The sequence below is a fragment of the Salvia splendens genome, chromosome 13 (genome assembly GCF_004379255.2).
Source record: "Salvia splendens isolate huo1 chromosome 13, SspV2, whole genome shotgun sequence".
Lineage (NCBI taxonomy): Eukaryota > Viridiplantae > Streptophyta > Magnoliopsida > Lamiales > Lamiaceae > Salvia > Salvia splendens.
The window spans coordinates 5,528,139-5,539,732 of record NC_056044.1 but is presented as its reverse complement, the minus strand read 5'-3'; the positions used below and the strand labels follow the sequence as shown (position 1 = coordinate 5,539,732).

Genomic DNA, 11,594 nt, shown 5'->3' with positions numbered 1-11,594 from the left:
ACTAAAATATTTAAATGGGCCATAAGCCCAATAATATACTATCTTCCGTTATAAAATGCAAAGAAAATTAATTCATTTTTCCCCAAAATGTTTATACAGCATAAGACACTGAAACTGCAAGAAAAGCAGAACCGAGAGCTGTTGAAATGAAGAAAACAAGTGGCGGCGGAGGCGGAGGCGGAGGCAGTGGAGCAGCTGGCGATAAGAAGAGAGGGCGCCGCTCGTACGTCGACTCCTCTACCGATATCCCTTCTAGGGTTAGTTATATTCTCAATTTTGTAGTTGAATTGTGCCCGCATTTGAGATTTTGATCGTTTCACCCTATTCCGTTGAAGGCTTGCTCTTTGATTTTTGTGTTTGGTCGCGCAGCTATGTTTCCCTGAAAGATCTGCAGTCTATAATTTACAGATGATCTCTTGTTTACTTGAATTTGTGCTGTTTAAAACTTTAAATCTTGGTTTGGTTGAATAGTAGTACATTTAGAAGGACAGTCATCTTGAATGAAATTGTTACTTAAGAATGTAAATTAGGAAGACTTAATCCAACGGCTGTTCCAATTAGTTCAAGTTGATAGTGAATGGTTCATTTAGTTAGCGAAACAAATTCATGGAGTATTCCTGTTTCTCCTCCACTTTTCTGCCCTTTTCCTGCAGGGATAAACATGGTTTATGTGCTCCTTCATTTCTTTTTATTTGATTTAACATATTGTATTAAGAAAATGACTCTATTTAGGGGCATTCGCAAAAGAAACGTACCCGTTGCATGTAAAAATTCTTTATTATCTTAGAAAATGAAATTTGCATTCCTTGTCTCCTTGACCCTAGCTTGTTAGTTTGATTGAGTTGTAATGATGTGATTGCACTGCGCACTTTGTCCCCTCCCATGTGCTAGATATGGTGATAACAGCACAACCTCTGGATCCTAGTACACACACAAAGGAATTAACCTATAAAAGGAATGTCCAATAAGTTAAATTGATTTTTTTATGATGTTTGTTTCCTATTTGTATGAATTATGAAATGAGGGTGGTAGGAAATTTGCTCTCACATTGACGTTGAACTTTGAATTTCAGAAGCAAGCTGCAAAGAAGGATGTTTTTCAGACATTTGCTGAGAAAGTGAGGGACCATAAAGAACTGGAGTCTAGGTGGGCTGTTTTGCAGGAAACAAGAGTTGAATATTTTAGAGGGAAAGATTTTGTTAGTTTCTTGAGAAATCATCCCGAAATCAAAGACTTAATTGAATCAGATAAGAATTTAGAAATCGAAGATATTGCAAACTCGCTGCTGAGAAAGAATCTTATAGTGCGATGTGACCGTGTTGTCAAAACTGTTCGACCTGGAAAGAGAAAACTATCTACATGGCCTGCACATTTGGAGATTTTTCCAGTAAGTTCCTTCCAACACTTTAATTTGTGCAATAAGGATTAAATGTCTACTGCTCAGTGCTCTGTGTTCTGGTGGAAATTCTATTTACCACTTGTGTTACTCCTTTCACTAGACGTGCTGGTCAACATTTCTAACTTTCATGTGACTGACTCAAAAACTGATAAAAGAGTGTGGCTATTAGCACCCTTTTAATTCTACCCACACTAACTGGACTCAAACAGTAAAAGGAGGGAGGGCTTCTCATGCATGATTTCTTTCCTCAACAAACAAAACAAACCAAGTATCCAAGTCTTTCCAAACATTAGAAAGAAAAAACCCTAAACCATAATAATTGTCCTGCTGGTCTACAACTCCTACAACTCCTTGGATGCTGGTATTTTTGAGGGATGACCAGGCACCTAGTTACCAACATCTCATAGCCACTACAGTGGGTGGTGATGTTGTTGCACTTACTTCATTGATGAATACCAGTAGCAGCTGATGGTGTTGGTATTGAGTGGCAGTTGATGGGGGGTTTTTAATAGAGGTGACTGATGTGTTGTGAGTTCGTAAGCTCACACAAACTTTTCAGCTAAAGTGGCTGTACTTGCGGGTGTCACTTTCAACCTGCTCAATAGTTTTAGGATGGAATGGTGATGTCATTGGTAAATATGGTGAAGCTATTCTGGGTGGTGTTTTCAGGTGGTGATTGGTGGCAGAGAAGCAATTTTGTGCATCGGTCTGGTGATCTGACAGCAGCATGATCTGCAGTCCTGTTCTGGCTGTTCCTGTATAATTCAATGTTATCTGAAGAAGGGGCAATGGTGGTATGACAGAGCTAATTAGGGCCATTTTCATCATTTTTCGTCAGTGTTGTTAAAATCGCGCCCCGAGCGCACTTGGGTCGCGGGTAGCAAGGGTTGAGACCGACGTCGCCCCATTGTGGGTGGGTGGGACTAGATTCAGGGGTCGCCGTTGGGGCGGCTGAGGCGGCTGGGTCGAGCGGCTGGGGCGAGGAAGAAGAAGATCGTCGGTTTCACTGACGAACCAGCGTAGAGAGAGAATGGGGGAGGGATTACAGGGAAAGTGAACCAGCGTAGAGAGAGAATGGGGGAGGGATTACAGGGAAAGTGAAAGAGAGAGAATGAGGTGGGGGCCACTTCTGTTTTGCTAGTTGGTCTTCATTCTTGACTGGTGTAAATGTGTGGAAATAGTAATTTCTTATTTTAATTCTTATATTTTTATGAATTTGAAAATACAAGGGAATATTAGATTTTAAAATATAAAATTATAAATATTATATATAAATCGAATTTAAGAATGATTTCATACTTTATTTTAGCGTTATTGAATTGTATACATAAAATTGACTAACAAAATATGTATTTTACTATAATAATGTTGTGATGTTCTAATTTAAATAAAAAAATACCTTTAATTACCAATCAAAATTACATTCAAATCTAATTAAATATTTTGTGATGTTCTAATTAAATTAAATATATGTTGACTTTTATTTAACTATATAACTAATTTCTTAGAGAATTGCAACTGCGCTTTATTTATTTGTTTAATTTAGAATTGCATTTTATAAATTACGATATTATTTAGTTAATTATTTTATGTTTTGCAAATTTTTTTTGAACTTTGATGATTTTTTATAATAAAATTCAGTTATTTAGTTATGTTATGTTGTTTTATATTTTTCGTCTAATCTTCTTTTTTAATATGGAGTAATGATGTATGTAGATTTATTTGATGTGATAAACATTCAAGCAACAAACTTATAAAAGAGACACAAATATAATCAGCATTCGGCTATTCTGGCGCCCCGATTCGTGGGTCTCTCGCCCCGTCGCCCCGCGACCCGGGGTCCCCCCTCATCGCCCCGGGGCGCCCCGCGACCCTAACAACACTGTTTTTCGTTGGGTCATTCTCACTATAAATAAAAAGTACTACCTCCGTCCCGCATTAACTTTCACATTTACTTTTCTGCACTCGTTTTTTAAGAATGATAATAAATAGTTAAAGTCGAGAAATAGTAAAATAAGAGAGAGAATAAGGTACATAAGAGTCATCTTTACATTATTCTCTCTCTTGCTTTACTATTTCTCCACTTTAACTATTTATTATTATTTTTACAAAACGAGTGCAGAAAAGTAAATGTGACAGTCAATGCGGGACGGAGGTAGTAGTAAAAAATAAAGAATTGGTGTATCGAGATCTGTCAATGCGATTATCACTCCCAATAATAAATATGAAATGGATGCTACATGGAAATACCAATAACATTACACCTCTTTGGGGACATGGTGTTAAAAAGATAAGCTGAAGGTCGTGGAGTTGCATCTGACAGATAGGAATGATCAAATTTTATTGTGCCATTGAATTTGTTTTTCTCTTCTTTGCTTGTATTTACATTTCTTGTGTGGATATACTTTGATCGTGACCCTTTTCCACCTGGGCTGTGTAGCTCTTCTTTCTTTTACTTTTTTATTGTAATCTGAAAAAATGTTGGAGTCAGGAGGGTTGACTCTCCTTGCATATTAGACAGTGAGTTTGATGGTTTATTATCTTTTTAGTATGGATATCTTGCTTTCCATATCTTATTTTTTGTGATATGCAGGACCAAGTATTTTCTGATAATGACGCATTCTTTGCATGGACTTTTGTCAACCGAAGACCATTATGGCAGACTCTTCTCTCATTTTGCTGGCCTGTTTTGACGCTAGCAATATGCTTGTTTCCTGTGTATCCCCACCAAGTCAAGCTACTTATTCTCTACTTCTGTGCGGGTGTATTGCTTCTTATACTCTGCCTGCTTTTGTGTAAGTTTTTGGTGTTGATGTTATTGTCATTTTTATACATTGGATCATCCTGCCGACCTATATCCACATGACCTAACTGATAGAATAGATCTCTAGGTATGTATGTATTCACTTTGAAGTATCTCAATAACTTCATATACACTGAAAGTTATGTTAGCATGTAGGCCTGATTGATATCCAAGACACAAGAGCTGTTTGTTATGAGTTATGCTATCTCTTGTATCATCATAACCTGAGTAGTTCCTCCATGTTTTGTAGATCACTGCATGAATATTTATGTTGCAGTTGTTGGTTGTACTTTTTGATTTGTATTTTACCTTGAACTAATATTAGGTTTCATTTACCTGCAGTAAGAGCCCTTGTATTCGGAGCTCTATGGATTGTTCTTGGAAAAAGGGTATGGTTCTTCCCGAATATTCTTGCAGAAGAAGCAACTCTTAAGGAGTTATTCCAGTTTTGGCCCCAGAAAGATGAGGGAGAGCGCCCCAAGTGGACTGCTCGGCTGTTTTTTTGCACTTGTTGCCGTTCTTATCATTCTATTACTGAGGCACCATGCTCCGGATGAAGCCGCCAGAGCCAGGTACTGGTTATCAACTTTCATCTATCCACTGAAAATTTATGATAGCTTCTAAGAAGTCTATATTTTTTTGCCAGTAAACTATATGAATAGTTCTTTTGTATCTATGATACTAATTGGATATGCTAAATTCATATATGTTTGTTCACCGAGTGCTTTGATGGCTGAACAATTTTGAGCTTATTGATCATGTAATCTCGATATTCTCAATATAACCAAAGTAAATTGCCCCTGCTTGTTTGTGTTCCTGCCTAATTAGTGAGACCATAAATTGCATTAAGCTGAAGTGTGGTTATTCTGTGTTTATAGGTACCAGAAGCGGGTGTCCAATATAATAGATGATGTTCTCGAATGGTCTCCCAGGCTTGCCCTGTCAGGTATGATGGACAAGGTTAATGAGACAGATTCCGAGAACAATACAACTGATGATGGTGTCAAGGCAACACCTCAGCCCGATCATACAGCTGGAGAAACAATTCCGGAGGAATTTGAGGCAGATGAAACCCCAGATCACCATTATTAAATATTAGGAATGATATGCTACCACAGTAATGAAAGTCCCAACTCCAAGTTTACATCTGTTTCTTTTTTCACCTTACCGTCTATGTATTCTCTTTTATCTTTAGGTTTCTTTTTCTTTTCTTTTTTTCAAATAATGTTTTCACCTCGCATTTGTCTGTGGATTTTGTTATTCTGTTGTAAGTTGATATATTATGCCGGAAGTAAGTTTACAAGTGTGCCTTATCAATACAGAATTTTATTGAACCTTCCAAATGCCATGCAAGTATAAGTGGGACAATGCAATAGAGTGTTGGTTTATATTTTCACTAAAAATTTTCAAAAATTGACAATTGACAATTTATATCAAACCAAATACTGTAGTAGCATAGCTTGGTTTAATCCAACATATTATGGCAAGTGCACTTTTAAATCTGGAAATTCGACCACTCCAAGCATTAAAAACACGAAGCACAACTTCACAATAATTCTAGGAAAAGCAGGTTTAGCCTATTCAAAACTCAAGCTTCCTTCCCACTCGCTCACAAGATTTTATACAGAAAGTAACAAATAGTCATCGAAACAAGCCAAGAATGAATTGCCGCCCAGCTAGTGAAAAGCCAGGATTTTAAGCCTTTGAAAATCACCACCACCTGCATATGTAGTTCTTTCCTGTCTTTAGTGAGAAAGGGGCTGGTGAGATTTCTGCAAGTTGGTTTGCTTCCTAAAATTGCACGCACCAGCATTGGTCTGAAACCCAGGCAATTTAGTTCCAGAGAGGAAGGACTTGGCATGTGATGAACTGTTGGTGCGAGACAAGACACCGCCTGAGCTGGGCTCTGTATCCTTACAGCTGTCCGCATCAGACTTCTTTGCGAAACGTCCACCAGAACCTCTTTCTCTCCGCAAGGCGTGTTGATGCCGGGACTCATGGAGATAAGGCTGACGATATCAGAGAGAGAGAGACCCAAAAAAACATTATGTAGTAATACCAGAGAAGTATAAGAAGAAACAAGCCCAAAGATTCTTGACACATCTATTGATTACAAGAAAATGAAAAAACACCTTTCGGGCTTTTATTAGTTTCCTCTCTAGCTCTGCTTTAGCACGGGATTGTCGTCTTCGCAGAATACCATGATACTGCTTGGCATTAACATATACAGGCTCTTGCGCCATCTCCAAGGGTAGAGGCATCCTTGTGTGGTGCATATCGTACAAATGAGGGACCTTTACAAAAACCCATATTTCATGATCATGATGGCAAGCATTTAATTAAATGAAACTATTTTCAAGGTGTTTATGTCAAAGGATTTACTGATATTTAGAATAATGGTTTCTGTTACATGGCACTAGATTGCAAGTACACACTATAACTCATCAGTACAGCAAAATCAAATTGAAGATATATATAGCTTAGAGAACCATGGAAGAATCAGTAATCTTGTCCAAATAACTAGACCACAAAACTGTGCAGATTCAAATACATAGTAAAACACTATTAGAACCAAACTATAAATATTGAGAAGTGTCAAGCACACTAACAGACTTTGTTTAGGTAGTGATATCTTGTTACTTTCAAACGCATCTTAGACATCAAATACAACTAATTGTTAATAAGGAACAAACATTTCTAGGGAGAACTTGACCAAAGACCAAAGAAACTCTAGTCCACAACAGAACTATGGTGAGATTTCTATTGAAAGTTTGTAACTAAAACTCAAACATCCAATTGTATTACAGCACAAACCTTTTATAAGACCAAATTTGACAAAAGAAACTTCAGAACAAAACAGGATAATTTATAGGTTTTTGATGCAACTAAAACTCAATGTCCAAACATACTTCATAGTAGAAACGAACTTAGTGAATCTGCACCTCTCTCTGACTCTGTCTGCCTATACCACAAAGTAAAAGCAATCAACGTTGATATGATCCCTCCAATGGCACCATTTTCATTAAATTCATATCAATTGCAGAGGTAAGTTGTGGGATGCCCATAGGTACTTGCAGGAAGCACACAGATACAAGCACAAACAACATGAACAGAAACTAGAATACCGCCTGGCAGTAAGCAAATTTCCTACTACAAGAGCGAGAAAAATAAAAAACAACAGTAAAGTTCTGCAGCCATACTCATACCAAAGGTTGGCCATAAGCTGCCATCATTCCTCCATAATATGGATCGTACGGATTAGATCCACAGGCCTGATGATAAACATATTTTCATGTGAAAAACAAGAGATTTGAACACTTCAAGATATTGCGACAGTGTGCAGTGTTCTTACAATTGAGTGTGCAACGAGCGCAGCTTGTGGAGCTTGGTTGAAGCTTACATCAGGTCTTGGATGGAAGGTCGGTGGAACTTGCAGATGCTTTGGAACCTCCCGCTCATAGTTTCTTTCTGTAGTTGAAGCAAGACTTAGTGTATCAAATTTGTGTCAGAAAAACAAGAAATTCAATAAAAATGTACACTATTATAATAAGAAACACAACCTTTAGTTTCCCATTTCGGTAAACAAAATGTAGCTTGGAAGAAATGAAGAAACTACTATCAGGCACACAATTGAAAGATAATGTTAGTTTTCTTTCACCAACATTAGTTTTTGTTTAGACATGGAACACATAAAACAATCAAAAAATTTCCTTTCTAATAGGAATATAAAGAGAATGGAAACTAGTCGTCAAAATTCACGAATACACACTTTTATAATAGTAATAGATTTTACTACTACTATCATCATCATCATCATATGTTAATGACTTGACAATGTAACTAAGAACAAGATGAAACACAACCAACAACGCCTGCTTGCCAGAAGGAAGAAGCCTGGTTGAACCAACTATCCGTCTCAACCAAAAGTCAACATTAAATCTTGAAACCTAAGTCGCAAGCACTAAAATTTACCAGGCTGCAAAGGTGAAGTGCTTGGTGACTGTTTGGCAGTATCATCATCTTCATTTATCCCACCTTCAGACTGTGACTGCTCATCCACGGATTGTTCCGGTGATGATGAATCTGATGCATTTTCCCGCATCATCATGGAGGAAAAGGAGTTAAATCCATTATTATTCAGCCAAGGACCAGAATATCCAGTAGAAGTTGCAGCATTATAAAGGTTGGATTGTCCTTGGTTAACACTCTTAGGCTTGGATTGCATGCTCCTTTGATTTCTCTAAATGGTTGATGTGGTACATTAACACAAAACGGAAGACCAAGTTAGTCTTAATGAGGTCAAAGTTAAAACTTGGGATACGGCTTAAATATTAAAAATAAACAGTACACTCCAGTATAGAATACTGCAGAAGAGATTCTATAAGCATCCACCATAAATATGGTTTCCAATTAAGTACCTCAAAAGTGAGCCAGAAACACAAAGTTGTGAGGGAATCAATTCGCAAACTTACACCCAGTAATGCTAATATTTGGCCTCATAAATAACAAGTTACTATCCAAGACCCTGCCAATCACAACACAGAAACTCACTTGGATTATTTAGCAATTTTGTAAAGATAAGTACAGAAATTCTCATAATCGGTAACAATGGGATTCCCAATCTACGAACCTAAATCGGATCATCAAGACAAACAAAAGAATAGCTTAGTTTCCAAGTTCAGTGAGTGGAAAACAACAAACACACAACAATGCATATTTTAATGAATTGCACAAGAGAGAGATGAAGAAAAGTATCAAAGATAGATCTTCTGTAACACCGATCAATAGGCAAGCAATTTTCTAATTTAGGCAGCCAGAAATTCATGACAAGCAATTACCACCAGCCGGCATCTTTGAAAATGAGATATATATGCATAATGTTTTTGTAAAATTATGAGCAAAAATTTATGAGAACATATGTACAAGAAGACCTACAGCTTGCACAATACCACATGCCATTCTAAGTGTTTCAGATTTTGCATTCAGCATCTTTTGTGTATGTTGTAAAAACATTTTATTTAAAAATAGCTTAAAATATTGACATTTACTTTGCCATACGTAGGGATAATGTCAAAAGAGGTCATTCATTCTGATCAGTATGGAGTAGTCAATGAAAATTGAAGAATCACAATTGATTTTATTCCAGGATCCCCATTCCAATTCCTCATTCTAATACTTCTAAGCAAGCACTCCCGGTTAATGAATTCAAATCAAAAGTCTCCTCTTCTTGAAGCAAGACAGGCTTTAACATAATTTCGGCATACCAATATAAGACATGAACACTTCAATTACTGTAACCTCGAAATTGTTTGCCCTAACTTCATTGAATTGAGCCCAAAAAAATACACCTTCACAAACTGAAAAGAAAGAATGCCAAGACACAACCTTGCAAATTTAAACCCAAAAGAAAAGGAGAGATAGAAAAACACACTGGCGCTTACTACGATGGTGAGGGGACAGAAACAACAACTCAAATAATTGCTACAAAGCTTAAACCAGCGAGAATTCACAAATAGAAGAAAACACAGATAAGAAAGCTCATTCTATAAGAAAATTACACACATGCATATGCAAATAGAGACATATAAAGCTGAAAACATGCGTAGAAAGGGCACATGCAGCAGAAAATACACAAAATTGTAGGTAAAGAAAAGAGAGAAAACGACCTGTTAAGGCGAGGAGTGAAGAGGATCGGGAAAAGAACCCTAGAATTTGGGGATGTGAGAGAATTTGGAGTGAAGGGTAGACTGCAGAATTTTTTAAAAAAGAGTCTACAACAGCAGAAGTTGGGGTTTGATACAGTCACCGTCTGTGACTGCGTACAAACCACAGTTTCCACGCCACACGTGTTACATGATCCGCTATAATAATAATAATAATAATAATAATAATAATAATAAAAATAATAATAATAATAATAATCTTTTACTTGGTGATTTTAATATAAAAAAATGTTGATCTAATATTAAATTCTATAAAAAAATAATAGTGAATATATTTATTGAGATTAATAAATACTACATCCGTCCTACAATAAGAGTCTTGTTTTGCCATTTCGTCCGTCCTACATTAAGAATCATATTTCATTTTTACCATAAATAGTATGTAAGCTTCACATTCCGCCAACTTATTCCATTCACATTTTATTACAAAACTAAAATCACAAACTTTGCACTTTGTTATTTCTTACAGCATGTCTATCACAATATTTGACTAACTTACGAAGTTTTTTTTATCATACTTACGAGTTTTTTTATCCTACTTGTTGTTATTAACTTAAAAATTAATTTAAAATATCATAAAACGTACCACAGTTGTCCATGCAAATTAAAATTTTGATGAAAATATCTATTTGAATCAGTTTGGGAAATACTCTTAAACAAAATGTAAAGTTTGTGATATTATAGACCAATTTTAAAGTTAATGTGAAATACCAAATTTTAGGCAAAGTTTATAGTTTTAGGGACCAAATCCCTATATATAAGTGACACTCATATTCGACTAACTTATTCAACCCATTTTTCTTTACATTTCTTAAAACATGTGCTATAACCAATACTTATAATTGTAGATATTCTAAATTAGGAGTGGTTATTGATTAACAGATAATTGAACCATTGACATCATTTAGATATTAATTATTACTATTCAAGATGTCAATCTTAGAGCATTCCCAACGGTGAGCAGCAGCTCACCGTCCGTCCTTGCCGCTGGCAAGGACGCGCTCCGCCACCATTGCGCTCTTGCCGCTGGCAGGGCGCTGCTCTATGCATAGAGCACGTCCGTGCCAGCGGCAAGAGCACAGCGCGTCGACGTGGCAGCTTCCGATTGGCCCGTTGATTTATCATTTTTTTATTTATTTTTTTAAAAAAATCGAAAAAATCTGAAAAATTCAAAATTAATAAAAAAAATATTGTCTCACTTCCTAATAAAATATATCCATTTTTTCCACACTTTTAATTTATTTTTTTCATTATTTTTACCCCAAAATTCATACTTTCATCTATAAATACTCTCATTTCAAACACAAAAAATGACACTATACTAAACAACTCTCTCAATCTCAATTTTTAGGATTTTAATTATGTAATTTTTAATTTTTAGGAGTTTAATTATGTAATTTTAATTTTTAGTATTTTAATTATGTAATTTTTAATTTTTAGGATTTTAATTATGTCTTTTTTATTTTATTTATAATTTGTAATATTTATTGTGGTTTTTTAATGAATTTTAGTATTATGGAAATGTTATTGTTTAATTGAATTTTAAATTAATTGTGCTCGTCCTTGCGGAAGAGCACAGTTGTGGGTGTTGTGCTCTTGCCAGAGAGCAGGCATGAATAGTACTGCCCGGGCCCACAACCGTGCCGCTGGCAAGAGCACGGTTGTGGAT

The 11,594-nt window shown here is 36.1% G+C and overlaps 1 protein-coding gene and 1 pseudogene across 2 annotated transcripts; one reads left to right on the top strand and one right to left on the bottom strand.

Annotated features, from left to right (window-relative positions):
- Window positions 1-99: 99 nt before the first annotated feature.
- Window positions 100-5,519, top strand: LOC121760054 (annotated as a pseudogene).
- Window positions 5,520-5,605: 86 nt separating this feature from the next.
- On the bottom strand, window positions 5,606-9,948 carry LOC121760055 (nuclear transcription factor Y subunit A-1-like). 2 transcript variants are annotated; one of them, XM_042155658.1, is made up of 7 exons: window positions 9,869-9,948; window positions 8,621-8,727; window positions 8,175-8,442; window positions 7,555-7,670; window positions 7,409-7,474; window positions 6,335-6,496; window positions 5,606-6,211 (listed from the first exon to the last, which is right to left on the bottom strand). In XM_042155658.1, the coding sequence occupies exons 3-7, from the start codon at window positions 8,425-8,427 to the stop codon at window positions 5,948-5,950; spliced, it is 861 nt and encodes a 286-aa protein (XP_042011592.1). In that variant the 5' UTR covers window positions 8,428-8,442; window positions 8,621-8,727; window positions 9,869-9,948; the 3' UTR covers window positions 5,606-5,947. The 2 variants fall into 2 exon arrangements, with proteins under 2 accessions (XP_042011592.1, XP_042011593.1); XM_042155659.1 differs by having other exon boundaries at window positions 8,675-8,727.
- Window positions 9,949-11,594: the final 1,646 nt, after the last annotated feature.

Excerpts from the sequence above, each read along its gene's own strand:
- LOC121760055 (XM_042155658.1), bottom strand. The coding sequence starts at position 8,427 with ATGCAATCCAAGCCTAAGAGTGTTAACCAAGGACAATCCAACCTTTAT. Across the intron at positions 7,475-7,554 it reads CGCTCGTTGCACACTCAATT|GCCTGTGGATCTAATCCGTA; the intron begins GTAAGAACACTG and ends GTTTATCATCAG. Across the intron at positions 6,497-7,408 it reads CAGCTTATGGCCAACCTTTG|GTCCCTCATTTGTACGATAT; the intron begins GTATGAGTATGG and ends GTTTTTGTAAAG.